Genomic DNA, 27,734 nt, shown 5'->3' with positions numbered 1-27,734 from the left:
ATGAATAAGGGCCAGCTGTACCCGGCTGGACAAACTTGGCATACATCATCTACCTCTAAGCTTAGTGGAGACAGAAGCTTTTTTTGTATGAGAAATAGCATCAAGGAAGCAATACTTGGATCCTCTCTAACCTAATAGCATTTAGGGACAGAGAGAGGGACTTGTTCTTGTGCATGCCACTTCCCCATGAGAAAACTTCACCCCAGCCTTAGCACTTCATTATCTGCTAATGTTCATATTTCTGTGGACTTGGAGGTGGGGATCAGCTCACTGTCTCTGTGGTGCTAGAACCCCAACCCTGTCTGGCATGCACCCATTTCAGAAGGTTGAGCACAGATATGCATGACCTACTTGAGGGCACCAGGTGCTTACCCAAGAGAAGACCAAAGAGGGAGAATGGAAGAAGGCGCATTGGGAAGCTGGAATCCCACAAACGCGGTGGCCACACATCCCGATTGTCTCCGGAAATGGAGAGCTTTTCTCAGTTTATACTTCCTCAAAAATATTCATGTATGGATGGTAAATATACGACCACTCTTATCCATACTAATTCTTTGATGATCCATTTCAGACTCTAGGCTAACCCTGGCATATAAGCAGAGTTATTGGCAGTCAGCATGGGCCCTGGGCTACTTAGGTCAGAGTCCATAGAAGAAAATGTTCTCTGGTGGGAATAGGTACCTTTCCTTGTCCATTATTAACCATTCATGGTTACGCCACATTCTTTTTAATACCTTCTAGCTATGGTTCATCTTACTACACTCTGCCATCCATGGCAGCTGTTGTAATCACTTTACCCTCTAGGTCGGACTCTCCTTTTACTCCTTGAGGATTTTTGTTTCTAGCTGCCTATTAGTCTCCTGACCCCTCATCACACCGAAAATGATCTCATCTAATCTCATGGCTTTAGTAAGCATCACAAGACCAGGGCTCTCTCTTCAATGCTTGACGTATACTTAGTGGCTTGCCAGCACTTTTACTTGGGTTACAAACAGGCACCTCACAATCTGCTGTGATGTAAGTGTTTGCTTGCCCACAGCTCAAGCCCATCTGCTAATGTTTTCATCACTGGCATCCTAATAAAGCAGATGCTCTATTGGTTAACCAGAGGAACAAACTCACACTCACCTTTAATCCTCTATCCATTCACACTTAATAGTTAATGTCAGAAAAGCCATGAGGCCTCTAGCTTTAAGGTATTTGTGGAATCTACAGCTTCCAGTCGCCACCCTGTAAGCTGAAGACGTGACGACTTACCCTCGAAGCAGGGTTGGTGTGGTGTTCTCTTAGCTAGATTTTCTGGGTCTACCCTTTCTTCTCTACAGTTTATTCTCAACCCAGCAAACAGAGATTATGATTAAACGTAGATTAGATCATATTACTTTACTGCTCAAAAACTCTGCTGTGGAGTTAAAACCAAACCCTTCATTATGACTTAAGAATTCTAGATGAGTTGGCCCCATTTACCATTCTGACCTCATCTTCAATCGGCCTACCCATCATTTGCTCTAACCCAGTCTAGTTGGTTTTCATGTCAGGTACATTCCTACCCCAGGCCCTTCGAACTTGCTGCTCCTATGACCCGTAATGTTCTTCTCTCCAAAATCATCTTGGCTAATTCCAAGATTTCCCTCATTCTCTCCCTTCTCCATAAGGCCAAATTCTTGTGTGTGTGTGTGTGTGTGTGTGTGTGTGTGTGTGTGTGTGTGTGTATGTGTGTGTATGTGTGTGTGTGTGTGTGTGTGTGTGTGTGTGTGTGTGTGTGTGTGTGTGATTTACTAAAATTTTCCCAGGCTCAGGAAAGGTATGATAGCTGACATATAGTGAACATTAAGAGACTGGAGAGATGGCTCAGTAGTTAAAAATACTTGCTCTTAAAGAGGTCCAGATTTTGGTTCCTAGCCCCCTTAAGGTGATTTACAACTATCTGTAACTCCAGCTCCAGGAGATCTAATGCTGCCTTCTCTCTCTCTAGACCAGCACACAGTGCACATACATACATACAGGCAAAACATCCATAGACACTAAATCTAAAAAAAATTCAATAAATGTTAAAAGAGATGAAAGCATCAGTTATGCACACTTTTAATTTGCTATTCTTCGAACAAATTCTAGGGATCTTACATTGAAAGGAATGATTATAATATCTTATCCCAACTTCTGTCATTCATATATATATGTTATATATATGTATATATATATAATATATACATAATCGCTTTCTTGAGGTGCTCAAGGACCTCATTTTTGCCTGTACTCTTCTTAAACCGGGACCATCTACCTGGCCAGCCAGCTGCTGTGTAAAGGAAAATCTATGTATTAGGAAATGTATTCTTTTTGGAAGCCAAGTCATCTAAGTTGTATCTCCTGCCCTCCTCCTCTGCTGCCAGTCATGGTCTCTGCCTAGCTCCTGGCACACACATCACTCACACCTCCTGTTTTCTACAGGTTAAAGCAGCCTACGTCATCAGTTTCTCCAATGCTGCAGTTCCTTCTTTTCTCACCATTATTGCTGCCCTCCTCTGGACACAGGGCCCCACCTAAAGGATGGTCTGCCAAAATGTCTCATGGAGTCTGCTGCTCTTGGGGTTTTTGACCCTCTGACATGTCACAAAGACAGGGTTTGACATGTGATAAGGGCCTCATTGCCTCATGGCTGGGCAGGTGATGGTGCAGGTAGGAGGAGCTGCAATAGAGTTGAGGTCTGAATGAATTTATGGGCACAGTGTGAAGAGGCAGGGCAGTTTGGTATGTCACTGGGAGAGCTAGGAGGGAAGGGCTCCTCCAGGGTAACTAGTCCTTCACCTGGGCATGGCTGGGCAAGAATGGGTCTGAATGTATGGAAAATTTGCCTCTCAGTCATGTCCTGAGAACCCTTCTGAGATGCCTCGGGGAGGCATTTAATCACAGTTTCCAATTGGTCCAACTGATGGTATTGTTTTGGTGTCAGATGTGATGAGGGAAATGTGGGACGTAGTCTCAAACCCAGTCCTAAGGAAGTCATTTCATTGTGTATCAGTGACTTCATGTGGAGAATAAGACAGGCCAGGCTTTTCGGCATGGCCAGGGCATTAAATGGGGGCAAAGCTGGGCAGTGTGGTTCACACCTGTAGTCCTAGCACCTGGGAATCTGAGGCAGGAGGACCGTGAGTTTGAGGCCAACTTGGCTAAGTTCCAGGCCAGCCTATAAATACATGGTGAGACCTCGGGGGTGGGAGTTATAAATATTTTGTGTGTAAGTTAATGGGATGGGAAGGCAAAAGCTATTTCTTGGCTTATATTCTGAAAAGACACTGGGTCCGCCATCATCAGTTCTATGCACAGATGGGCCCTGGAGATGTACCTGAAAACGGGGATGACATAGTCGCTTGGAAAGATGCCAGTTCGTCCAGTGACTAAGGAGACGCCCCTCAGCCAGCCATCCTGATTCTTGCCCAGAACCCTGATACCTTCTCCCTTCTTCAGGTCCAGCTCTTCAGGTCCCTGGGCTGAGTAAGTGTGCAGGGCTACAAACCTAGAAACAGAAGGAGCTGGTGAGGGAAGTGGAACATGGTGGAGGAGGGCACAGAACCGTGAAGGACTAAGGGGAGGCCATCCCCGTAGCTCACCTGCCAGCACCTAGCAACAAAAATCACTAAAAATGGAAACTTAAGTATGAAAGGCAGATGGAAGTGAAGCAACCTGGCTGGAATGCTGGGGGAGGAAGCAGGCCTTGGTCTCTCTACTCCATGTAGGTGGAAATCACAGAGAGGTCTACATGGGCACGGTGACAATGAGGAACTGACCTCTAGCAGAGAAACGGCTTGAAGGTCAGGATCAGTGGCAGAGGTGTCTGACAATCTACCTAGAGCCGTCTCAGTTCTGTCTGCTGTGGGTCTGAAGACAGGCAGGCTCACGAGACCAGTCATCACAGAAACTGAAACATTCTTTGGGCTGAGAGTAGGGTTTCTTTGACTTCTGGGAACAGCCTGGGAGACAGCTGGGCGCCGTAAAGTGTACTTTTGGAAGGGGGAGGCAGAGGTGATTCTCATTAGTATTTTCACACATAACGATTCCACTGGTGACTGGTGGGTGGAGGGGAATCGGGTTTGTGTCCTACAGAAATGAGTGAGAAGAAAGATGCTATTCTAAAGTTCACCCAGGAATCAGGTAGGTGGTGTCCAGCTATGAGTCACGGTTGTGAGGACAACAGGGAACGGTGAGGCTGAGCTGTGAGAAGAGCTGCCTCGGGAACGGCATTGAAGGAAGAATTTAATAGCTGTGCTGGATCCGGAGTCACCTGGGCCTGGCATGTCCAAGCTTATGACATTGTGACATGAGGTTGTCATCATCAAAACGTAAGCCCCAGGACTGCTTAGACCTGTATAGCAAAAATAATCTGGCAATGTTTTAAGTTAGCTTATGATTTTGTGGTGGGCTGCATCCTTAGCTGTGTTTGGCTTCAAGAAGCATGTAGGCTACAGGTTAGACATGCCAGTAGTCCTCTGAGATCCTAAGGACTGTGAGATGCTCCTAAGCTCTTTGTCAAAGTAGTTATTTGCAAGTGCTTTTCTTACCCCAATGCCAAATATACTTGTTTTTTTGTTTTTGTTTTTTATTTTGTTGACTATAGCAAGTCAATATTCACTAATGAGCCAATATTTGAAACCTGGAGTGAGACAATAGAGACCTCTCCATACCCATCTCCTAGCAATGTTGTGCTTTCTAATCTGTCGTTTTCTCATCCATGCTCACCATCAGTGGGAGAGAAGGAAGGGGTGTTGTTAGCTGTTTGTATGTTTTGGGTTGGGCATGGAGACTAGGTGGCAGAGGGGATTGCGAAGATGAGACCTCCATGCCAGAGACTGAGGGCAGGTTGACTCTGAGCCTTTTACTCACATGTTCGTTGAGAGGTGTTGCTGGGAGCTGGGCACACTGACCATGGCTGTGGAATGTCCTGGGGAGGCAGGAGCAGGGTGAGAAGTGCTGACCTGTATAGGCAGAAGAGACAGCCAAGCAGAACCAGTGAGCACTACAAGTCAGGTGCATGAACAAGACACAGAACAGCTTAACCCAGCTGAAAAAACCAACAGCCATGCCTGGCACCGCCCATCCTGCAATTTCTCTGGTTTGCGGCTTTGGGCAGAGTGAGGTGGAGCAGATATCTTATGACCCGTCCAGGTAGTGTTCCAGGGCTGGGTTCCCAAAGGAGGGTAGCAGAGTCTGGCAGGCTGTCAACATAGAGCCAGCAGGGCTGTAAGCTTCTTCAGTCCCACCCCGCCTAGGTCTTATCAATGTGGGAAGACCTATATGTGGAAAGTAGCAAGATAAGTAGGAGGAACTCAGGACTTAGCTTCCCCTGCACACTTTATAAGTGCCTTATAAGTATCAACAAATTTAGTTCTTATCAAAGGTAGCTTATTAATTAGAGGGGACATTGTGGGGGACAAGAGTTACTTAATTAGGACAAACACAGTTTAAAATTGAGTCTACGATCTGAGTCTGCCTGCTCATTAACTACTGATAGTATTAAAACACACACACACACACACACACACACACATACATATATATACAAACACATATACACACACACATATACAAACACACATACAAACACACACACATATACAAACACACACACATATACAAACACACACACATATACAAACACACACACATACAAACACACATACACACATATACAAACACACACACACATACAAACACACACACACACACACACACACACACACACACACACGTCTAAGCAGAGTACTCAATAACTCACAGAACATGAATCTGAATCCCTTTCATTTTTCCCAGATAAAAACACAACAGCCTCTGAACTCTACCTGCTCTCTTAGGAAAAAAGTTACTCTATCATCTATTTATCATCTATCTATCTATCTGTCTGTCTATCTATCTATCTATCTATCTATCTATCTATCTATCTATCTATCTATCTATCTACCTACCTACCTATTCTCTCCTCCCTCCTCCTCCCCCTCCCCCTCCTTCCTCCTCCTCCTTCTCTCTCTCTCTCTCCTCTCTCTCTCTCTCTCTCTCTCTCTCTCTCTCTCTCTCCTCTCTCTCTCTCTCTCTCCTCTCTCTCCCCCCCCCTCTCTGTGTACATGTGGAGGTCAGCTCTCTCTGCCTTATAGGTCCTGGGGGATAGACTTCAGAACTCAGAGCCTCAGGTTTGGCAGCAAGCACTTTTACCTGCTGAGCTATCTCATTAGCCTTTATCTTGTTTTCCCTCCCCAATTTTGTTCTTTTGTGAGTCAGGATCTTTCATCGGGACCTGGCCTTGCTGATCATGCTAGGCTGACCAGTCAGTGAACTATGTCTGGGATTACAAGTCCATACCACTCTGTCTGGGTCTTTGATCTGGATTCTGGGGATTGACTTTAAGTCATCTCATTTGTGTAGCAAACATTTTAAAGGCTGAGTTACCTTAGAATATTTCCCTGCTTGCCTTTCCAGCCTTGCTTTCTGTTTTAGCAATAGAAACCCATTGCTTCAGTGAAACACCATGAACAAAAAGCAAGTTGGTGAGGAAAGGGGTGATGTGGCTTCCACATCACTGATCATCATTGAAGGGAGTCAGGACAGGAGCTCAAACAAGGTAGGAACCTGGAGGCAGGAGCTGATGCAGAAGCCACGAGGGGTGCTGTTTACTGGCTTATTCTTCATGGCTAACTCAGCCTGCTTTCGCACAGAGCCCAGGTCTACCAGTCCATAAGTAGAACCATCTACAGTGGGGTAGGCCCTTCCCCATACATCACTAATTAAGAAAATGCCCTATAGGCTTGCTTACAGCCCTCATCTTATGGGGACATCTTTTCTGTTTGTTTTGTTTTTAGGGATAGATGTTCACTACCTTTGATTATTATACAATACATGTAAGTACAAAGTTATTATAATATACCCCACAAAACTCATAAATATATCCCAACAAAAACAAAGAAGAAAAGTACCACAATATGATATCTTCTTATCACAGAGTGGATGTTATTTACTGAAAATGGGATCTAAGTGAGGAGAACACCTGGGCAGTAAAGTGTCCCCTGGAGTAAGAGCAGGACTGGGAGGTTAGAGGGATGTCTGTATGTACTGTTTCTTTCTGGTTCGGTACACAATATACACCAGTTGCTGTCTGTCTGTCCGTCTGTCTATCTGTCCATCCATCCCTCTCCTGTTAAAGAGTACACCAGCCTATTTGGGGGGTTAAGCCAGGCAGGAACAAAGCACATCCCTTATGCTTCGTGTCTCAGCTTCATTTGGGGCTCTCTGCCCTTTTTTTTTCTTTTTAGATTGTGTGTGTGTGTGTGTGCGTGTTTGTGTACATGTGTCTGAGGGGACTAAAGGAGCATGTGGGAACCCTCTGGAGATGGTGGTTGTGGGTCCTCCACAAGAGCATCGAAAGTTAACCACTGAGCCAGCTACCTAGTGCAGGCATTGTCTTCATTGAGGTTTCCTCTTCCCAAATGACTTTAGCTTGTGTCAAGTTGACACAAACCTATCCAGCACAATTGACCCCTTGTCAACTTGACACACAAGCACACCACTGTCAAGCCACAACTTTTCCTTTTTTCTTCATCCCCAAGATGAGACATTAATATCATTATCACAACATAAAACATTTTACAAACTTAAAAAGCCCCACAGTCTTTACACATTCAAACACTTTAAATTCATTCTATTTAAAACATTCGAAGTCTCTTTTTTTTTCTTCCTTTTTTCTTTTTTCGGAGCTGGGGACCGAACCCAGGGCCTTGTGCTTGCTAGGCAAGTGCTCTACCACTGAGCTAAATCCCCAACCCCTCGAAGTCTCTTTTAAAGCCTAAAATCCACTTCAAAATTTAGTCTTTCAGGTGTGGGATCCTGTAAAATAAAAAATAAATTAAACACACTTTTACTTGGAGAGGGAAATACCAGGACACAGTCACAATTAGATCAAAGAAATGTCCAGTATCTGGGCTCCTCCTAAAAGCTTGAGTCACTTCTCTAGCTCCAGCTTCTGTATCACACACAGCTTGTCTTCTAGGCTTGGACAGGATCTTCTTCCCACTGCTGCTGCTGTTCTTAGTGGTTGGCCTATGGCAGTGGCATCTCCAAAACGCTGGGGCCTTCTGCTATAACTTGGCAGCACTTTCACCAATGGGCTCTCTTCATGGTACAAAGTGTCAACTTTTTGTATGGCCTTTGGATCATGGGGTGTCAATGGCAACTGAGGCTCCCTCTTCACCCATCCCCTCCTCAGCTTTTACAGTACCAAGACTCAGCTGTTTCCACGAACCTTAAATGCCTTCAAAATAGTGCCATCTGAGTGACTTTAAACACTACCAAGTTTGGCTACCAACTTGAGGTACAACCATGGCCACCTCTGGAACACAGCTTCTGTGTGCTGACTTTCAGGAAATACTTCCTAGAATTCCCCTAGCGATGCTGGTCTTTTCTTAATCACCACTGATTTCTCAGCTTCAGCTGACCACCATCAATTATCCCACTAAAACAAAGATGATTTAGTGGTTCTGCTCTCTTGTTAATTGGGGCCGATGCTTCAGCCCCAGCTGAGCAGAACCACGGAGCCTCATACGAATGGCTCCAGTAGAATCTTTGCTTCCCTTTGAAACTTGGTAAACCAGGCTTCCATCATCTGCACTGCTTCCAACATTCTTGTCTTCCAATCTCTGACAAAGCAGCCCGCTGAGCTCACAATACTTAATGGCTCTTCAAGTCCAAAGTTTCAGAGTCCTTGTACAATCCTCCCCAAAACCTTGTTAAGACTGTCACAGTAATACCCTACAGTCCTGGCACTGACTTCTGTCTTAGTTAGGGACTTATCACTGTGAAGGGACACCATGACCACAGCAACTCTTAAAAGAAAACATTTAATTGGGGCTGACTTACTATTTAGAGGTTTAGTTCATTATTGCTATGTTGGGAACCATGGTGACGCACCCGTAGACATGGTGCTATAGAGGTAACAGAGTTCTACATCTGAATCTGCAGGAAACTGGAAGAGGCAATTACTGGGCCTGGCTTAGGTATATAGAACCCTAAAGTCCACCTCAGGAGACACACTTCCTCCAACAAAGCCACACCTTCTTGAACAAGGCTACACTTCCCAATGCCACTACCCAAGCATTTAAGTATGAATGAGTCTATGGGGGCCATGCTCATTCAAACCACCTTTCTCTACTCCTGCTCTTTATGTCTGTTGTATGATCTTTTTGGTCATGCTGTTTTAGTCATTTACTTCTCACATCTTTCTTCTATTTTCTATAAAAAAATCTGAATCATAAATAATCATGCGCACGGCAAGTGCATATGTAATTTTATGCATCACTTACATAACAGTGAAGTAATTCGTGTATCCATACCTCTCAACTCCGAATACAGATAGAAATAGGACACTGTGCAGCTCTCTGCATCTCCCTCAGTAACCAACCACATGGCTTCCCTCCTAGAGCAACAAAAATGGTTTTATGGTTGGGGTTGTGGTGGTTTGAATATGCTTAGCCCATGGGAAGTGGCTTTATTAGGAGGTGTAGCTTTGTTGGAATAGGTGTGGCCTTTTTGGAGGAAGTACGTCACTGTGTAGGCAGACCCTAGATGGTTCCTATGCTCAAGCTCTACCCAATGTGGAAATGAGAGTTCCTCCTGGCTGCCTTCTGTTCAAGATGTGGAGCTCTCAGCTCCTCCAGCACAAGTCTGCCTGCACAATGCCATGTTTCTCACTGTGATGATAATGGACTGAACCTCTGAAACTGTAAGCCAGCCCCAATTAAATGCTTGCCTTTATATGAGTTGCCTTGGTCATAATGTCTCTTCACAGCAATGAAACCCTTATTAAGATAAGGGTCCCCACAATACAAAGAACTGTTTTAAAGGGTCACAGCATTAGGAATGTTGAGAAACACTGCTCTAATCATTGTGCTAAAATGTGCGCTAGTCATCCCAGGGCTTTTTGTGTAGTTTCTCCCACTCTGGCATACATCCTTACACAGACTTCTCTCTTTTGTCTGCTATGAACATCATAAGAAAGTGCATGGGGCTGGAGAGATGGCTCAGCAGTTAAGAGCTCTGATTGCTCTTCCAGAGGACCTGACTTCAAATCCTAGCAATGTCATGTTGGCTCACAACCATCTGTAATGGGGTCCGACCGAAGAGAGAGTGTACTCTCTTATAGAAAATAAATTAATTAATTAAAAAAGAAGAGAAAGTACATACAATAAGTATATTCTGTGACATGGAGGTTTGCTGGATATTTGTGGTTCCTGCCTCCTCTTTCATGGCAGAGTATAGCACCATGGGGCTAATCAATCGCTTATCTGTCATTTGGGTGGCTTTTAGTTTGGGGCTATTATAAACAGTGTTGATATGAACATTCCCCTACATGTCCCCTGTGCCCATGTACAAGAGTTTCTCCAGGATATACACCCAGGAATGGAATTGATGGGCCGTAGGGTAGGAGCCTGTTCAGGTTTATTAGGTAATAACGAATTGTTTCCCAGTGTGGCTGTAACAATTTACAAGTCTGCCAGCGACATTGACAATTCCTGTTACTTTAGAGTCTTGCCAGCATGAGGTAACATGCTCTTTAATACCTGCTCGTGTGGTGGTATGAAAGGCTAACTCATCGTGGCTTCACATTCATGTCTGTGGATGCCAGTGCAGTGGAACTCATTCTTTTTCCCTGGTTTCAAAAATTTACTGACCATTCTTAGTACATGCAATGCCTGTTCCAGATCCTTCCTTATCCCACAGTTCTTGGGCTATTTATTATTTTCACATTAAGTTGTGGAATTCTATTATTTTTTAGAAATAATTCCTTGCAGCATGCATATATATATATATATGTATATATATATATATATATATTCCCCTGTGGGATCTTTTGGTGGACAAAATTAATTATATAATATATTCCTACACAGTCAACACTTTTGAAAAATCTTGGGTAAAATGTGTTTTAATTTCAAGGTTGTGAGGTGTGCTTCTATGTTGCCTTTTGAAAGTTTTATAGTTTCACCTTTCATCTATATGTTCTTTAGTCCACATGGAATTGATTTTTGACGAGTGAGGAATCCAATTTCATCATCCTTTCCCCACACAGATACCCAATTAGCCCAGCGTCATAGCTCATTCTTCCCTTGTGACCTGCGGAGGTGTTTGCCATAAATCACGTCTCCACACTGTCTGTTTCCAGGTTTTCTAGTATGTTCCATTGGTTTAAAAGAGGCTGGTGCTGAGTCCCAACCAAGTTAGTGACAGTAGTTTTAACTTAAGATGCGTGATATCTGATCAGCAGGCGAGTCACTTTGAACGAACCACACCCCCTCACTTTAGAAGTCATTTGATCCCTGGCGTTTTAAATGTTTCGTTTGAAACTTAGGGTTATTTTTTGCATTTCATGAAGACAACTCCAGAGCTGTTGAATTTGGGGATACATTTTGGGGAGAATAACTACTTTAAGATATTGAAATGTGTGGTGAGATCGGAGGATTATGACTGAAGGCCAGCTCCTGCCTTTGGACTCCTAACCCCTATTCCCAGGGGCATAGTTCATTCTTCCCTTCCACCGTTTGTCATAAATCACATCTCCACACTGACTTCCTTCCGGCGTTTCTAGCATATTACATTGACTTAAAAGAAGCTGGAGCTAAGCCTTCCTCTCTCCCTCCCTCCTTTCTTATTTAATTTTCTGAGACGTCATACATCCCTGTTGCTCTGGATGGCCTAGAACTTGCTATGAGATGAGGCCGATCACATGCTTCAGCCACCTCAGTGGTCACACGGGTGGGCTGCCACACCTGGACCAGACACCGTTTAAAGAGAGATACTGAGTTTTCTGGTCTAAAAGCCTGACATATTTCACTATCTATTTTGTCTTTTTTAGAAAACTCGATACAACAGTGCCTATCCTTAATTCCAGCACTGGGAAAAGCAGAGTCAAGAGGATCAGAAATTCAAGGTCACATTCTGCAACATACCCCGTTCAAGGCCAACCTGGGCTATATGGCATCCTGTCTGAGATATAAATCCTCTAACTTTACACCCAGTACTTGGGAGGCTGAGGCAGGAGGATTGCCATTTGAGAGCAACCTCCATTCCATGGTGAGTTCCAAGTCAACCTGAGGTTAAAAAGTGAAACAATGAAAACAAAACAAAATAAAAAGCAATAGAAAATTACCTTCCTAGTTTTCTTTTTGGTGGATGGACATGCAGCTGTGTTTATGATTGCCAGTTTGAGACTAGGAACCTTGATAACCACACACCTGTTACAGTGAGTTATTCTGTATTCGTTTGCGTTTTCCATATAGACAATAGTATAATATCAGTTTTAACGATTCTTTTCTTCAAATATTCAACCTTTATTTCTTCTTGCTTAGTTTGTTGGCCAGGCCTCTAGGCAGGGTTGATCAGAAATACGGCAGGGTCTCGTTCTAACCTTCAAGGACCCAGCATTTCACCATTAAGCAAGATGTTTGCTGTAGAATTCAGACAGATCCCTCTCACTAAATTCTATTAAGGATTTTATTCTTAGCTTGATAAATTTTCTAGTGTATAATAAGTAGATATAGAATTCTGTCAAATATTTCCATATGTTATTTTTCCATACTATATTTTCTCTATATTCTTTAGAATGTTATATAGGCTTTTTTCTTTAACTAGTTAACGTGACACATTAGTGGAATTACCTTTCTTTTTGTTTATTTACATTTTATATGTATGGGAGTTTTGCCTGCATGTCTGTACATCATCTGCATACAGTTTCCACAAGGGTCAGAAGAGGGCATCAGGTCTTCTGGAATTGGAGTTACAGACAGATGTTAGCCATCATGTAGGTGCTGGGAATTGAACTTAGAGCTTCTGTAAGAGCCATTTCTCCAACCCTGTGTTTTTATTGTTATTTTTTATTTATAATATAAAGAATATCCTAGGATCCATGAAATACATGGAGCTTTTTTTCCCTTCTCATGTTTGGAAGAGTTTAAACATTATCTCCTCAAAATTATGAAAGAACTTAAATACACACCTCTCTGGGTTATTTTTTTTCTGTTTGTTTTGTTTTATTTTATGGAAACTTGTGTAGAGGAATCTTTCCTTGATGCTAGGGTGGGCTATTCTCATTCACTTGAACTTCTAAGGAAGGTGGGTCCAGTGCTTCTCTATAGCTGTGGTTTGAATTGGTGTATTGAGAAAAAGTACCAAATCCAGCCCATAGTCAAAGAGCAAAGAAAAAAATCCTTTGCTGTGAGCTGAGTTGGCTCATTTGGTCAGGTACACTCCACCCTTTGCCTTTGTCTTTCTTAGGCTTTTCTGAGTCCACATATTTGCTGCCTTTAAAGCAAGCTTTGTGTCCCAAGATGGTGGCTACTATAGTACATTTGAAAGACAAGGGCATACCATTACTTACTTGTATGTATGTATGTATGTATGTATGTATGTATGTATGTATGTATGTATGTATGCATATACGTATGTATGTATTATGTATTTATTGTCTTTGAGACAGGGTTTCTTTGTGCTTCCCTGGCTGTCCTGGAACTTGCTCTGTATACCAGGCTAGCCTTGAACCCATAGATCTGCCTGCCTCTGCCTTCTGAGTGTTGGGATTACAGACATGGGCCCCCAGCTACCAGCATCTGGCCCTTTAGCTACTTTAAGTGTTACAATTTATAGTGTAACCATGTTTCAGTAAGCAAAGTTCCTGTTGTGTCTGTTTTGAGTCCCCCTAGTGGTATTTATTCACCAACTATTATTGCTAAGGATCTCTGATGTCATGAGGATTTATGACAGGGTCATTAGTCTCATGCATAGGATAGACTATGTGCTAATATGACATCTGCCTGCGCAGGATCTCGTCCATATTTTTCAGACAGACCAATCCCAAGATATGATGTGTCAGAACATCTAGTGAGTCCAATGATTTACCCTCCCCTGACCCAAACAAGAGTGCCCTCTATCCTGAGAAAGTAGCTTTTGTGTTAGAGTGGTGCCAAAGTACATTTCTCCAGCGGAGAGTTGGACCAAACCAGTCAAGGGACTACAAAGTTTTTTTTTTTTCCCTAGAAACTGGTTCTGAATTGCTAGGGAATTGGGGCTTTTCTGTTGCTGTTTTACCAAGCAATCCCAGGCAAGTGGGTCTGTTTGTCCCTGAATTCTTCCATCTGCTTAGGTGTACTTTAATAGTTTTTTTTTTCTGTAATGACTTATCAAGAGTTCATAAGTTTTAGAGTCTCACTTCAGGAGAGCTAGTTGGGGAGGTAAACCAAAGTTAGTTAAAAAGAAAAATTAATTGAAAAAATTGTTTTGGAGAAATTCAGAGAGCCCAGACATCCTTTGGCAATACTGTGTCCATCTTTGTGATCTTTACAGAATTTACCTTTTTTTTTTTTTTTTTTTTTTTTGGTTCTTTTTTTCGGAGCTGGGGACCGAACCCAGGGCCTTGCGCTTCCTAGGTAAGCGCTCTACCACTGAGCTAAATTCCCAGCCAGAATTTACCTTTTATAGTGTATCTATTGACACAGGAAAAAAAAAAACCAAAAAGAACCAACCCTCTTCTCTAAAGTTATCAGAAGAACAAAGGAGATGATTTTTTTAGGAAGAAAAGAAATCAGGTCAGGTAGTGCATGCCTGGAACCCAGCACACAGGAGATGAGGCAGGAGGATTGTGATTTTTGAAGCATGGCTATACTACATAACGACATTTTCCCCTTATCTCCGACCCCATCCTTAAAAAAGAGAAGAGGGAAAAACCAACCACAACTCCCTATGTTATCAAATCAGTTGTCCCTGTTCCCTTGGGGGATTTGAGTTCCCTCAAGAAAAGTGAGCTCACAGCCTTTGAAATCATAGACATATTTTCCCCAGCAACCTGAAGCTGCCCGATACCTTCTTGGTGGCAGGACAGCTTTCCTCTTTGAATTATTTTATGGGAGGCCATTAGAAAAACACCCCGTATTCAGGCTGAGACCTTGGTTGGTTGTGAAATCTTTCCTTCTGAGACTAAATAGAGATCAAGGATTCGAGGCTCATTAACAGCTTGGCACACTCTCTAGAGACAAGCCTGGGTGTAGACATGGAAGGACTTTTAGCATTTTCTCCAAAGCCATCTCTTTAAGTCTCTTTCTGCAAGCGTAAGGTGGTTTTGTGCGACTCTGAAGTGCAGGAGAAGCCCATGCTCCACGTTTCTAACTGGATTTAAGCAGCTTGAATCAGCTGTCCCACAGACCCACCATCTTTGCCTCGATGGTCCAGTCTGTGGCAACTCTGCAGGTAAATTTCTGCTGTCTTTTCTTTCACTAAGATTACTCCATAAGCTCAGAGCCCAAGGCTTTTTGGACAATGGCTACCTCTCACCTTCCAGAGTTCTTCTGTAACTGATAGGCATAAAGGGAGCCTGGAACATTTTGGACCATCTGTTTCCTTCCAAATGTTCTTACCTCATTGTGCTAAAAAGGCATGAGAATGTGGATCTGACTCAAGAGGAGGAAATCTATAGAACAGATAAGTAGCTTTGCTGTCTGTACCCCAGCTTGCAGAGCATACCTGAGCACCCCACAGACGTTCATGGAGCTCTTCCAAGAAGACGTGTCTAAACCATCTGGGTTTAGATGCTTTCTCTTACCCAGTTATTTTGTCTATCAGTGTTAAGGATTCAGCAACACCAGATAATTGAGGTGCATTGGAAGTTAGGTAGTGTTGTTCTTTGTTTTGATTTTTTTCCTGGATATTCTCTGACTAGGCTTCTTTCTCCAATGGATGATTTCCAACAAACATGGGTATTATTTTTCTCAACCATGGACCTGGTCTGGTACTCAAGGATTCAAACAGATAGGCATTTGATAATATATGGCGTCACCTGGGCATGTCTGATCCCTTCCAGTCAGCAAGTGTTCTGAGTGTCTGAGTTCTAGGTGACATCATCTGTGAATGAAAAGGGTTTGAAAAGAAAGATCCAGTTCCCTTGTCTTAAGGGTTGTGTAATCTCACTGAGATAAAATGGGAGGAACCAAAATATATCTCTGAGAATGCACCTGCCACAAGAGCTGGTATTCATAGAGGCCACACATTCCTAATTTATTTTCTCATGTAATCTTTATAGTAAGTAAAAAAAAAAATCCAAATGCTATTTGTGTGTGTGCCCCTGGTGTATATAGATGTTCATGTGGAGGTCTGAGGTCAAACTTGGGTGTTATACCTCAGAAACCATCCCCACCTCTCTTTTAGATAGGTTCTCTGTGATATGAATCTGGTCCAATAGGCTAAGCTGGTTGACCTGGGAGCTCCAGGGACCCACTTGTCTCTGCTCCTCTTAGTTTGGAAGACTAAGCATTACTGTGTCTTCCTCATTCCCATTTTGCTGACAGGATTGTTAAGCAAACACGTATTACAATAATTTGCTAAGGGCCACAGGGCCAGGTAGTTGGAAGAGGTGGGATCTGAACTCGAACAGTCTGATACAGAGTCCATTCCTTTAGCCTCACTTGCAATAAATAAGGCAGCGAGTTTATTTTGGAGGTAGGATCAAGGTACCAGTGATAGGGTTGGAGGGTTCTAGGAGGACAGGCAACAGTGAGGGTGGGACCTACAGGCAACTCACCAGCCTCTGCGATCCTCCTTGGAATCTCTCAGTTCCTTATTTGTGAGGCTGAGCTAGGACAGGTTTGCCCAGTTCCTGAGAGACCTACAAAGGCACCTGAGAAATTTCCCAGCCATCTCTCCCCTGTAAATTTTATGAGTAGATTTCACAAGACAGAGGCAACAGAGCAGAGCCTGAGGGAGAAGGGTGGCAGCTTTTTGAGTTGGTTCATACACTGTGCTCACTGGTCAAAGCACCACACCTAGGGCCATTTTGCTCCTGGTCAATGGCCAGGTTAGATGGTCATCCCTGTCTAATCGTCAGATACTATTTTTAAGAATTGTGGCCAAGGGTCTTCGGCTTTTATTAATTATATGAATCTTGAAAAACCTAAAGCCCCTGGCTTGCGAGCCATACAATGTGGGTATTGGGACTAAGCTTGGGTGCTCTGCAGGAAATAATCTTAACCCTAGAGCCATATCTCTAGGCCCAGCCTCTGGTTTTAGAGACTCAGGATGTGAGAGCTGGAATGAACCTTAAAGTCAATTTAATCCCCAAGCCTCAAAGAGGGCAAGTGGCATGCTGATGGTCACTGGCAGAGTTTAACATCAGTCAGGCAAGGCCTACCACAGGGGGAGGGACCATGTCCCAGGAGCTGTTTGAGGCAGGTGCTATATATTCCTAACACTTATATTCCTATCAAACCCTTGGGGGCTTTCCCTGTGCACACCTCTGCTTTCCTGGTGCCTAAGCTCTAGAGAGCACAGGCAGCACAACAAAGCGACTAGAAGGGACTGAGGCTAGGTAAAGGCTTTCTCTAAAGGATCTGGAGATGGAGAATGAGTGAGAACTGTTTCTGATGATCTTTTCCCTTTTGACTGTTTTATTCTCTGGCTGGAATGAACTTGGCTAGACTCGCCTGGCCTGAGGCCCAGGGTAACAGGTGACTTTGCCTGTTTGGGGACAGAACCCAAATATAAAGAAAGCATCAAAACATGGGCACGCTGTCCTAGAGGGAGGGCATAGATTAGGCTCAAAATTGCTGGCAAGGCATGAGCCAGGAAGGCAAAATTGATGAGATGGGCTGAATGGAGCACCAACACCCTTATCTCCTGTGTGGCCCACAAAGCCTACACTCACTTGGCGCTCATTCACCCTAGCTGGAGACTTCTCTTCTTTATTCTTATCCAAGTCCTCGTCCATACAAGAATTTCCTCACTCATCCACTCATCTCTTATCCAATCTCTCCATCACTAAGTGTCCCTTCACTCTGCCTCTTGCTCATGTTCCGTGGTTCACACATACACTCCACAGATACATTCAACTCACATTTATTAAACGTCTTGCTGGGCCAGGTTTGGCTGGACTTAACCCTGGTGGAAGTTCCAGTTACCCTGGCCTTGTGGAGCTAAAATCAGAAAGAGAGCACCTAGGCAAACTCTCAAACGAGGTGGGTAGTAAGAGAGATCTCTAGTGTGTGTAGTCAGTCTGTGAGTGTGGAGTATTGACTGTTCCTTCCTCCCTACAGGGTTCAAAGTGACCAGACACACATGCTCACAAAGCCTTATAAAAGAAGAAAGATCAAGGTCTGGGGCCAAACAAATTTTTCTGTAAAGGGTCAGAGGGCAAGTATTTTAGGTTTTTCATTTAGTTTCAGTCACAATCACCCAACTCTGTCATTGTGGTGTGAAATTGGCCACAGACAATACACAGAGTGAGCCTACCTGTATGACAATAAACATTATTTTTTGAGCAGTGAAAATGAGATTATTCTCGCCTGTTATAGAGTACTATTCTTTTGATCTCCTCTGCACCACAGCTCCAAACCAGGGAATAGGCAGTACTTGTCCCATAAGCTGTAGATCGTTGGTATTATTTTAGGTCAAAGAAACAGGTGATTTGCAGTGCAACAGTGAGGGGATCAGTTCTTTCCCGGGGACCCTGTTTTTCAGGTTGGTGGCTGTAAAGTATCTGATACTCAGGAATGAAGGTCAGGAAGTCCCCAGTTATATTCTGCTGCTTGAACCAAGTTAGGTGTGTGATTAAACCAGTAGACTCCTCCAGTGTACACCTGCTCACATCTGTCCAGGGACTGCTTTCCTGTCTGTACATCCAAGTGTGGCACATCACCAGGTCTCAGTCACTTGTACCCACTTGTACTGATTAGCACATGTCTAATGAAGAAAGTGCCCCATTTTTTTTCTGGGAAATTTCTCTATCTTTTTTTTTTTTCTTCTTAGAATATTGTTACTCACCGAAAGTAAGATTGCTAAGTTGTTAACAAGGGACTGTGGTGGAGAACATGTTTATTCTTTCCTAAGAATAACAATAGAAAGTCATGCCCATCTTTTACCCCATAGAAGTGCCACCCTCGAAGAAGGCCCTCCCAGAGAACCTTGTTTGCTAAACAAACTTTCATGTACCCCTAACTCAGTATGGCCACCGCAAAATGACAAAGAAAATGATTGTAGCCTTAGAGAATCTTAGATTATAGACTTGTCACATGGCACATGTAACTCATTTCCTATGTCTGGGCATGACAGACATCACTAATCAATCCCATAATTTTTCTCACTGTGCCTGTCTACTTCCCAAGAGTCTTTTAAAAGCCATTTCTGTGGACGGTTTGAGCTTCCCTCTTCTGTTGCTGGTGTAGGGAAAGACTTGGAAGATAGCCAACGTGGGTTGAATAACCCTGAGCTAATTATGGGTTATTTAATGAGGGATCTCTCAGTTCACTTAAAATAAAAGGAATGCTATTTAGTAGCAACATCCAGAGGTTGGGGGCGGGATTTGGGACCATAGCACTGAATCTGTCATAGAAGGCGTTCCCTTTCCTTTGGCTTGAGCTGAAGTGGAAAGTGAACTCATTTTTGGTGACTCAAGTTTTCAATTCTTTCAGCTTCTTTCAGGCCTGGGGTAGTCTGCTTGCCCATTTCCTGGGACAGGACACTGACAAACCTACTTGTCTCACCTTTAAAAACTTCAGGTTTCTCCAACACTCCCCGCCCCCCGCTCCGGTATCTCAGTGTGTATTTGAGATGCATGGCTGGCTGGGGTATTCAGAATAGGGCACTGTCTCCACACAGGCCTTGCCTTAGCTGCTGTTTATATCACATTTGTTACACATCTGGTCTATACTTTGCCCATCAGTGGCTCTCAGCTGGGGGGACTGTGTCCAGGGAATGTCTAACAATATCTGGAGAGATTTTTTTTTTAAAGTGCCATAGGAGGGTGACCAGGCCTGCAGAGAGAAGGTATGTGCATCTCAGGTCCCTGGGGGACGAGCCCTGAGTTCAGCCTCAGAGTTCAAGAATCTCTGTCAAAATGCTGAGGTGCAGACCGGGCCACTCCCTCTTTCACCCAGACAGGGTTGGGTCTCCTTAGTGGTTCACCGGCCAGGATTAATTGGGCAAAGTGATGATGTAACATTTAACCACTCGTTGGAGAAGTGCTGAATCAAGGAAGCCAGGGAGAGGTTAATTATGGAACCTGCTTTAGTCACCAGAAACCAGGCTTTCTCTAGAGTGTCTTGGGGAGCTGGGGCAGGGCTGGGGATGGAAGTGTACAGAAGTAACTGTACCAGGAGCCCTGTACTGCTCAGAGACCAGGCTGCTGGCAGGGTTGGCTGTAGCTCCCGGCTTGCCGCCTTCATTTACCTGCTTGACAGCTATTGACCTCCAGGTGTCCATCTGCACACCGTTTCTCCTAGGTGACCTTCTTGCCTCCCCGACCAGGTGGACCTTTCATCTCAGATTTTCTTCATGCCTCACCTTCAAACCTTATAGCATTTTGCATACTTATAACTATGAAATCAATATTCAATACTTTAGTATGTGTCTGCCTTGAAACCTTGGAGCTTCCTTAAGTGTGGTAACCAAGTGCCTCATTTGCTGAGTGTCTGGCTCAAGTGTTTTGGGCATAGTGGATACCTAACAACTCTTTATTGACTGTTCCACTGACAAAGTAAGAAAAAACAGGGCTCATTCTTGGCTTAGGGTACTTATCATCAGGTGAGGACAGGATTCCCAGAAAGAGCTAAAAGGTGTGTGTGTGTGTGTGTGTGTGTGTGTGTGTGTGTGTGTGTGTGTGTGTGTGTTTGTGTGTAGAATAGTGGACAGGGAGATGGCCCTACCTCGGTCATTTTCCAGTCTTTTCTCCTATGTGTATTTTTACTTTCTTCACATGTGTTTGCATGGGATTATAGGTGAGGGTCTGAGTTTAGCACGTGCAATTGTTCCAGGAGACACATGGCTAGGATATCAAATTAGACTCCTGCACTTTTGGAATTATCATTGCCTGTCAAGGAAGCAAAGGGGCTTTTGGAAGCCTTCATACTCCCAACTCCAGCAGGTCATTCTTCTGAACGACTCACTCCTAGCAAGGCTGGTCTGTACAGGTCAACCCTGGGGCAGTAGAGAGGATACTTATAGTTTCCTGGTTTGACCTAATAAAAACAACAGAGGGGACATTTACTGGGTTAGTTACCATTGCTAAATCCAGGTCATCGTCTCCTGTACATGGAAAACTGAGGCTCTGAGACAGAAAATATGTTTCTGAAAGTCCTGTTCAGGAAGGAGCAGTGAATCCCTTCTCAGAGTCTAAGGATCCCAAAGCCCATAGCTTTGCACAGCTCTTTGTCTCAGGGAAGAAGCCTTTCTGAACCTCACCTCTCTGAGGCTGAGAACACTGCGTTGCTGGGAACAGAAACAGATGTGACTGCCAGTAAAGCTGTGTGTGAGCAGAAGAGAGGAGGCTCCCAGCAATGGCCGTCCTAATCTAGATAACAGTAGCAGCTCCTCTCAGGTCTGTCTTCAGAATGTGTTATCAAGTAGTTCAGCCATCATTCTCTGTCAGGTAAACGTCATCAGTCTCCTTAGCAGAGGAGACCAGGATGAGCTGGACACCCGGAGGGCCACACACTGAACAGGATCCCATGTGACTAGTGTCACATCCGTCATGTTTCTTGTGCAAACACTCACAACTGCCACTTGGGATCATGCCAGGCACCAGATTTTACACATGAAGACTCTTATTTTTGTTTTGAATTGCAACTCACGGTCTATTTGATGAGTTGGGGAGGCTGAGTCTGTCAAGAACGGAACACTTCCTGCCTATTTTCTTACACATAAAACAAGATTAAGCTGTACTCCCACCCGATTAAACTCCTTTGACCCACCACCCACCTGATTTTACTAGCAGTTTCAGGGATTGCTTCAGTTTTACAAATGACAGTAGCTACAGCTTGTCCAGCCACTGAACACCTTTGTAAGAGATTCTTCAGGGAAAGACTTAGTCAATTTTGCAAATGAAAACACAGATACCATTTAGTTTGTAGATGGAAAAGCCATGATAAGAAACTTGGACTGAGTCAAAACTTTTACCTTTAACTCCTTAGCTGCCATTCTACAATCAGTCAATCAATCAATCAATCAATCAATCAATCAATAAAAAAGGAGGAAACCAAAACACAATAGTAACGAGTGCCCAAGTTCGTCTAGGTTTTCTGTTTGCAGTGCCCAATAGACCATGGGATATGAGAGCTTTCTCACTATCCCTGCAGCCTGAATACTTTGATTTATGTTCCTTTTTGCTCCTGAGCACACTAACATAATTCTAATATGCAAACCCACATTTGGAAAATAGAAGCTCATCCCTCATCCCCACATCAACCTTGAAGCCAGTTCGTCTCCAGATTGCACAAGCTCAGATCTCTTTCTCCTGGTCTTGGCCCAAACATGGAAACTAGACCTTGGGGAGGGTACAGGAATGCACACATAGCCAAGGAACCTGGGACACTTGGGCCAGCCTGAGGGCAATGATAAGGATGTAAACAAGGAGATTGGCACAGACGGTCAGGGCAATGTTAGTCCAGCTGGCAGCAGCCAGTGGAAAAAAGGGTTAGCAGTTCAGTTGTGGCAAACATGCCAGGCGGGACACCGGTGAGAAGTGAGTCTTGTTTTTGAGCTAGAGAACGCTCAGGAACAGATCGGGGACAGAGATCAAGGATATGAACTTTGGAGTTGTGTGTTGTCCATATTTTAATTGGGTTCTGTATATGTTATGAGATTGGGGTTCAAATTCATTCTTATTCATGTAGATATCCAGTTGTCCCAGCAGCATTTATTGAAAAGGGCATCACATTCTCATTCTGTTAACTTGACACTCTTGTCAAAACTTAAATACTTATCACAACACATCAAGAGGTTCAATATGTTTGACTGCATCTCCTTTTGCATTAAAATGACTTCAAATGGAGATGCCACCAGCCTGCTCCATTGGTTCCCAAACTCCCCACCAGTCTTTCTTCCTAATGATTTGAACTTTGTTTCATTCTTGGTGATATTCCAGATCCATCCTTCTCTCTTTCTTTCTCTCTTTCTTTCTCTCTTTCTCTCTCTCTTTCTCTCTCTCTTTCTTTCTTTCTCTCTTTCTTTCTCTCTCTCTTTCTTTCTTTCTTTCTCTTTCTTTCTTTCTGTCTCTCTGTCTCTCTGTCTCTCTGTCTCTCTCTCTCTCTTTCTTTCTTCCTTTCTTTCTTTCTGGGATGCAGCGGAACTTAATTGATGGTATTCAAGAGAGAAGGGAGGGCTCCTAGGCCCCTCCTGTTATTATGGGGGTCTGGGGTGGAATTGTGAGGGAGGAGCTCAGTGTTGGGGGTTGAATTGGGATGGGGACTCCTCAGCAACTGAGGGCCTCTCTCTTGCTCTCAGATCCTTGCTGGGCTGGGGTGGGTGGTCCAGGGTTTCTTACTCCTTGGAGGCCATGTAGGCCATGAGGTCCACCACCCTGTTGCTGTAGCCATATTCATTGTCATACCAGGAAATGAGCTTTACAAAGTTGTCATTGAGAGCAATGTCAGCCCCAGCATCAAAGATGGAGGAGTGGGAGTTGCTGTTGAAGTTGCAGGAGACAACCTGGTCCTCATGTGTAGCCCAGGGTGCCCTTCAGTGGGTCCTCCGATGCCTGCTTTACTACCTTCTTGATGTCACCATACTTCCTGCTGGATTTCTTATTAAACTGCAGCACTTCTGTAGTATTGACTTCCGCTTTTGAGAGCACCTTGTGTGTCAGACACTACACAGAAACCTTTCTCTGAGCTAAAAACCCAGACCCCACACCTGCATGTCTGAAGCTCATACATCAGGAAAATTTTGCAAATCATGTATCTGACCCAGAACTTTTTGCAGAGTATGTAAAGAACTCTTTTACAATTAAAATATGGACAACACACAAACAAATACTTCAAAAAATATCCATTCAGTAAAGTTATGAACAGATGCCCAATGTCATTAATTATAAGAAATGCAAATTAAAACTACACTCAGATACAGCTGTATGAACCCATAATTTCAGGACTTGGGAGGTTGAGGCAGGAGGATTGCAGTTTCAAGGCCAACCTGGGTTACACCATGAGATCCTACCTCAAAACAAAAAGCAAACTCCAGGAAAGCCAAACATACAAAGTTTTACAATGAAACACTGTACTTCACATACACTACGGTGGCACTTGTCCATAATAAGATAGAGAGTAAACACATGTTGGTAAAAACGGAAACACTTGGAATCATTGTGCTGTAGTGGTGTAAATGTAAAATGTGCATTCAGTTTGGAAAGTAGTTGTGAGTTTTGCAAACAGAATTCTGTGAAAGAGAACCACTGTATAAACAATCATGTGCATGTGAAAATGTTCCTAGACAAAATCTTGCATGCAAATGCTCCTAGCAATATTATTCATAACAGACAAATAGAAACTACCCAAATGCCCATCAGCTGATGAATGGATAAACTAAATCTTATGGCATTTCCATACACTGGAATGTTATTTGGCCATAAAAAGGAATAAAGTACTAATACAGACTGCTTATATGGATGAACTTTGAAACACAGATAGTATGAAACATTGTCACAAACTAACAAAAATCAAAAAGCACTGGGTAGCCACTGTCACTATCCAGAATGTTTTGAGTTTAAGAGGACAAGAGACCTGTACAACGCAAGGGATGAGGAGGCCAGTGAGTGCACGGAGTGAGAGGAATTTGGGACGTAGTAAGCCAATGCAAAGGGCTTCATCTGTGTCTCATTTATTTGTTTGCAAGGCAAGTGTAGAAACAAACATGGGATCTCGAAAACGTAAAGGACAATTTTCTTTCCTGTTTGCTAATGTGTGGTTGTGCTAAAATATTTTAAAAGACACAGTTACTATAATAGATAATTTGACCCGATGTTCAGACTTCAATTTATTCCTTGGAGGAATGAGGTAGGAGGATAAACTGGCCCAAGAGTGTGTTCATTGTAATATTCCTCTAATTTTATATAGATTTGAAATATAGTGTTCATGATCTGGCTACAAGTAACGTCCCAGCAGCCTCAGCTCATCACGTAGTTGTAAACATACATGAACACTAGTCCGGGATAATGTAGAAGGCAGAGTTTATCTGGATGTGGTAGCACGCATAATCCCAGCACTTGGGAGCTGGATGCAGGAGAATCAGGATTTCAATGCCATCTTTGGCTACATAATAAGTTTGAAGCTAGCTTGGGACTGACCTCATGAGGCTTTGTCTGAACACTACCCATCTGCACACACACTAAATTTGAAATCGTAGGAAAGATTGGACAATAATACAGCAACTTATTACTAAGAACATTTGACTTCAAAAGTTAAAATAAACAATAAAACTGGGAATGAAGGTCTTATTTCCACATTTACCATCTTTTGAGCATGGATTGGTTGAGTGAGAATCATGAAATGAATGAAATTTATATGGGGAGACATTAATTTAGAAATATTAGCATTATTCATCTCTGTGCATTATCTTAGATGGGGTTAGCTAAGAATGTCAAGCCTAGATTTGCATTGAGAAAGAGAGAGAGAGAAGAGAAGACAGAGTCAGCCCAAGGGGGAAAACTATCTTAATACTCAGTAAAAAACCATCTTTCATGCAGACCTGAGCATCACATTAGGATGAGTCCCTAATGAAAGATGGGACACCCACAGAATGGATCCAGACTTGCAATAGTTCTAGAAACTACTTCACAATCTTCTTCTAAGACACAAGGCTAAAAGGAGAGGTACATTTTAGATCTCAGAATTCTCCATGATACATGCTAGCTCATTTCTCTAGGAACCCAGGGAAGATGCCTGGACTCGCTGCTATTACTCAGGCAGGGGTGGGAAGGAGAATTACATTCCTCACACTAACTTGCCTTTGCCCTCTCTGTCTTTTCTACATTGCCTAGGTAATAAAAACAAGAGGGCTTCAGATATTCTACAGTGACATACGTGAGCAAACCAATATCCCCAACCCTGAGAAACTGTCAACCTATTGAGCAATGTAATCAGATATATGCATACTCTCTTTATATACTGATGTTCTAACATGTTGCTTATAACAACATGTCATACAAGCGTATAAACAGTGTGTAGTTAATACGGAAGAGACACTAACCCTTTCAAAGGATGACAAGAACTTCCTTGAAGAAACATTATGCATTTAGGGCTTAAGGGATGGGTACTTCTGAAACAGGTGAGTGAAGCAGAAATATATTCCAGGGGGAACTGTATTATTTAGCCAACAAAAAAAATCTGTTCATTGTCCAGAATAACTCAGGCCTTTTGAGGGGTACAAGACCAGAAGGAGGAGTGAGGTGGCCGAGTGCGTAGTGCCCTGTAGGCATGGAGCAGAGCACTGCAGCATGCACACAGGTAAGGATGCTTTCAGACAAAACCTCGTGGTCAGTTTCAGGCTGGTTTCAGACTTACTGTGTAGCCAAGGATGAGACTGAGTTCAGCATTCTCCTGCAGCTCCCAAGTGCTGGATTATGAGTGCTGTCACATCTAGATTAATTCTACCTTCCGGATGATCATGGACTAGTGTAATGTATGCTTATATGACTGTAATGAGCCAAGGCCGCTGGAATGTGAATGGTAGCCAGACTGGACCATTTGATACCACACTTAAGAACTCTCTTAGGGAGAGAGAATGAGTTACACTCAAACTCTGACTCAGTTTTATCCTTGAGACAGATTATGTTATCTTTTCCTCACAGAGATTTGCTGTTTGTTAAAGGCGCACATCAGTGTCTCTCCAGAACGGTTGCACATCATGATGTCTTTAAGTCCACTCATGGTTTTTTGGCTTTTAGTAGCCACTTAATAAATTGCAGATTTATTATTACCATTCCTTAGGACCTCCTGGAACCACTGGTGATTTGGAAAATAGAAGTGGCCAGAAGGATTTAAATTTTAAACAGTCACTATAAAATTATATTTGTAAAAAATGAGCAGCTGTGGGAGGGGCTGCACCAGGGTGATGTCATGTGATTAAGCATGGCTCTAGGAGGCCGGGAAAGAGACTGGAACTATAGTTTAGACAAGAGACAGGATTCAAAACTAAGAAAGTGTCAAGGACTGGACATAACACTGACTATTTAGGAGGCAAAATGGGCTTGCCAAACAGCTGTAGGTAGGAGGTGGGGAAAGAGGTTTTTAAATAGCAATTCTTTTACCTGGCTTTGACGTACAGTAAGAGGGGACTCTGAAGGGGATTTACAGAGCTGGAAGTGGGATGGAGATGAGAAGGGAGGAAGCAGAGAAGCCAAGGGAGCAGGTCTTCTTACTACAGAGAAGGAGAATGGCTCAGTGCACTGTGAGTGTGGCAGACACAGTTGGGAGAGGCTTCACATCCTGAATCACAGGGTCAGAGAGGACCTTGTATTTGTGACTACCCTATAGAGGGACTGTACTGCCAAAGGACTTCTTTTGTAAAGTTGTATCTCATACGCTTGGCTTTTTTTTCTTCTTCTGACGTCCTAGTGGGAATTCCCAGGCTTTCCTGAAGGTCAGGTATGTTAGTGCCAAGACACCCACTTGACCTTCTGCACCAAAAGTTACACAGAACCTGTCCCAAGTACTCAGGTCTGACTCAGTCATTTTGAAGTGCAGTTGTTTCTAGCCCACACATGATCTTTCAGGTTATTACCATATGGTCTACCCAGGACTGGCAAGTGGTTGCTTACAGGTAGGAAGACACAAAGACAATGAGAAAATGCGATCCCCTTTTCTGGCTCCTTGGCGTGAAGGTAACAATTACACAATGACGACTTGGGCAATTCCAGCCTGGTTTCTTCACAGAGGGAGCCATGGCTTCTATGCTGA

The 27,734-nt window shown here is 43.4% G+C and overlaps 1 protein-coding gene and 1 long non-coding RNA gene across 3 annotated transcripts in view; one reads left to right on the top strand and one right to left on the bottom strand.

Annotated features, from left to right (window-relative positions):
- LOC120098119 (uncharacterized) overlaps positions 1 to 12,180 on the top strand; it is a 28,075-nt gene extending 15,895 nt beyond the window's left edge. Inside the window, exon 2 of the long non-coding RNA XR_005496114.2 lies at positions 11,888 to 12,180. This is a non-coding gene — a long non-coding RNA (uncharacterized LOC120098119). The remainder of the gene's footprint in view (positions 1 to 11,887) is intronic.
- Positions 1 to 27,734, bottom strand: part of Sh3rf2 (SH3 domain containing ring finger 2) — a 101,128-nt gene that overhangs the window by 11,083 nt on the left and 62,311 nt on the right. For both annotated transcript variants that reach the window (XM_039096853.2, NM_001034187.2), the window contains 2 exons: positions 4,879 to 4,970; positions 3,344 to 3,514 (listed from right to left, as the gene is read on the bottom strand). In XM_039096853.2, the coding sequence (XP_038952781.1) occupies positions 3,344 to 3,514; positions 4,879 to 4,970 (263 nt within the window). The remainder of the gene's footprint in view (positions 1 to 3,343; positions 3,515 to 4,878; positions 4,971 to 27,734) is intronic.

The sequence above is a fragment of the Rattus norvegicus genome, chromosome 18 (genome assembly GCF_036323735.1).
Source record: "Rattus norvegicus strain BN/NHsdMcwi chromosome 18, GRCr8, whole genome shotgun sequence".
In the NCBI taxonomy this organism is placed as follows: domain Eukaryota; kingdom Metazoa; phylum Chordata; class Mammalia; order Rodentia; family Muridae; genus Rattus; species Rattus norvegicus.
Note: the sequence above shows the minus strand (reverse complement) of the source record. Positions and strands in the feature narration are given on the sequence as shown.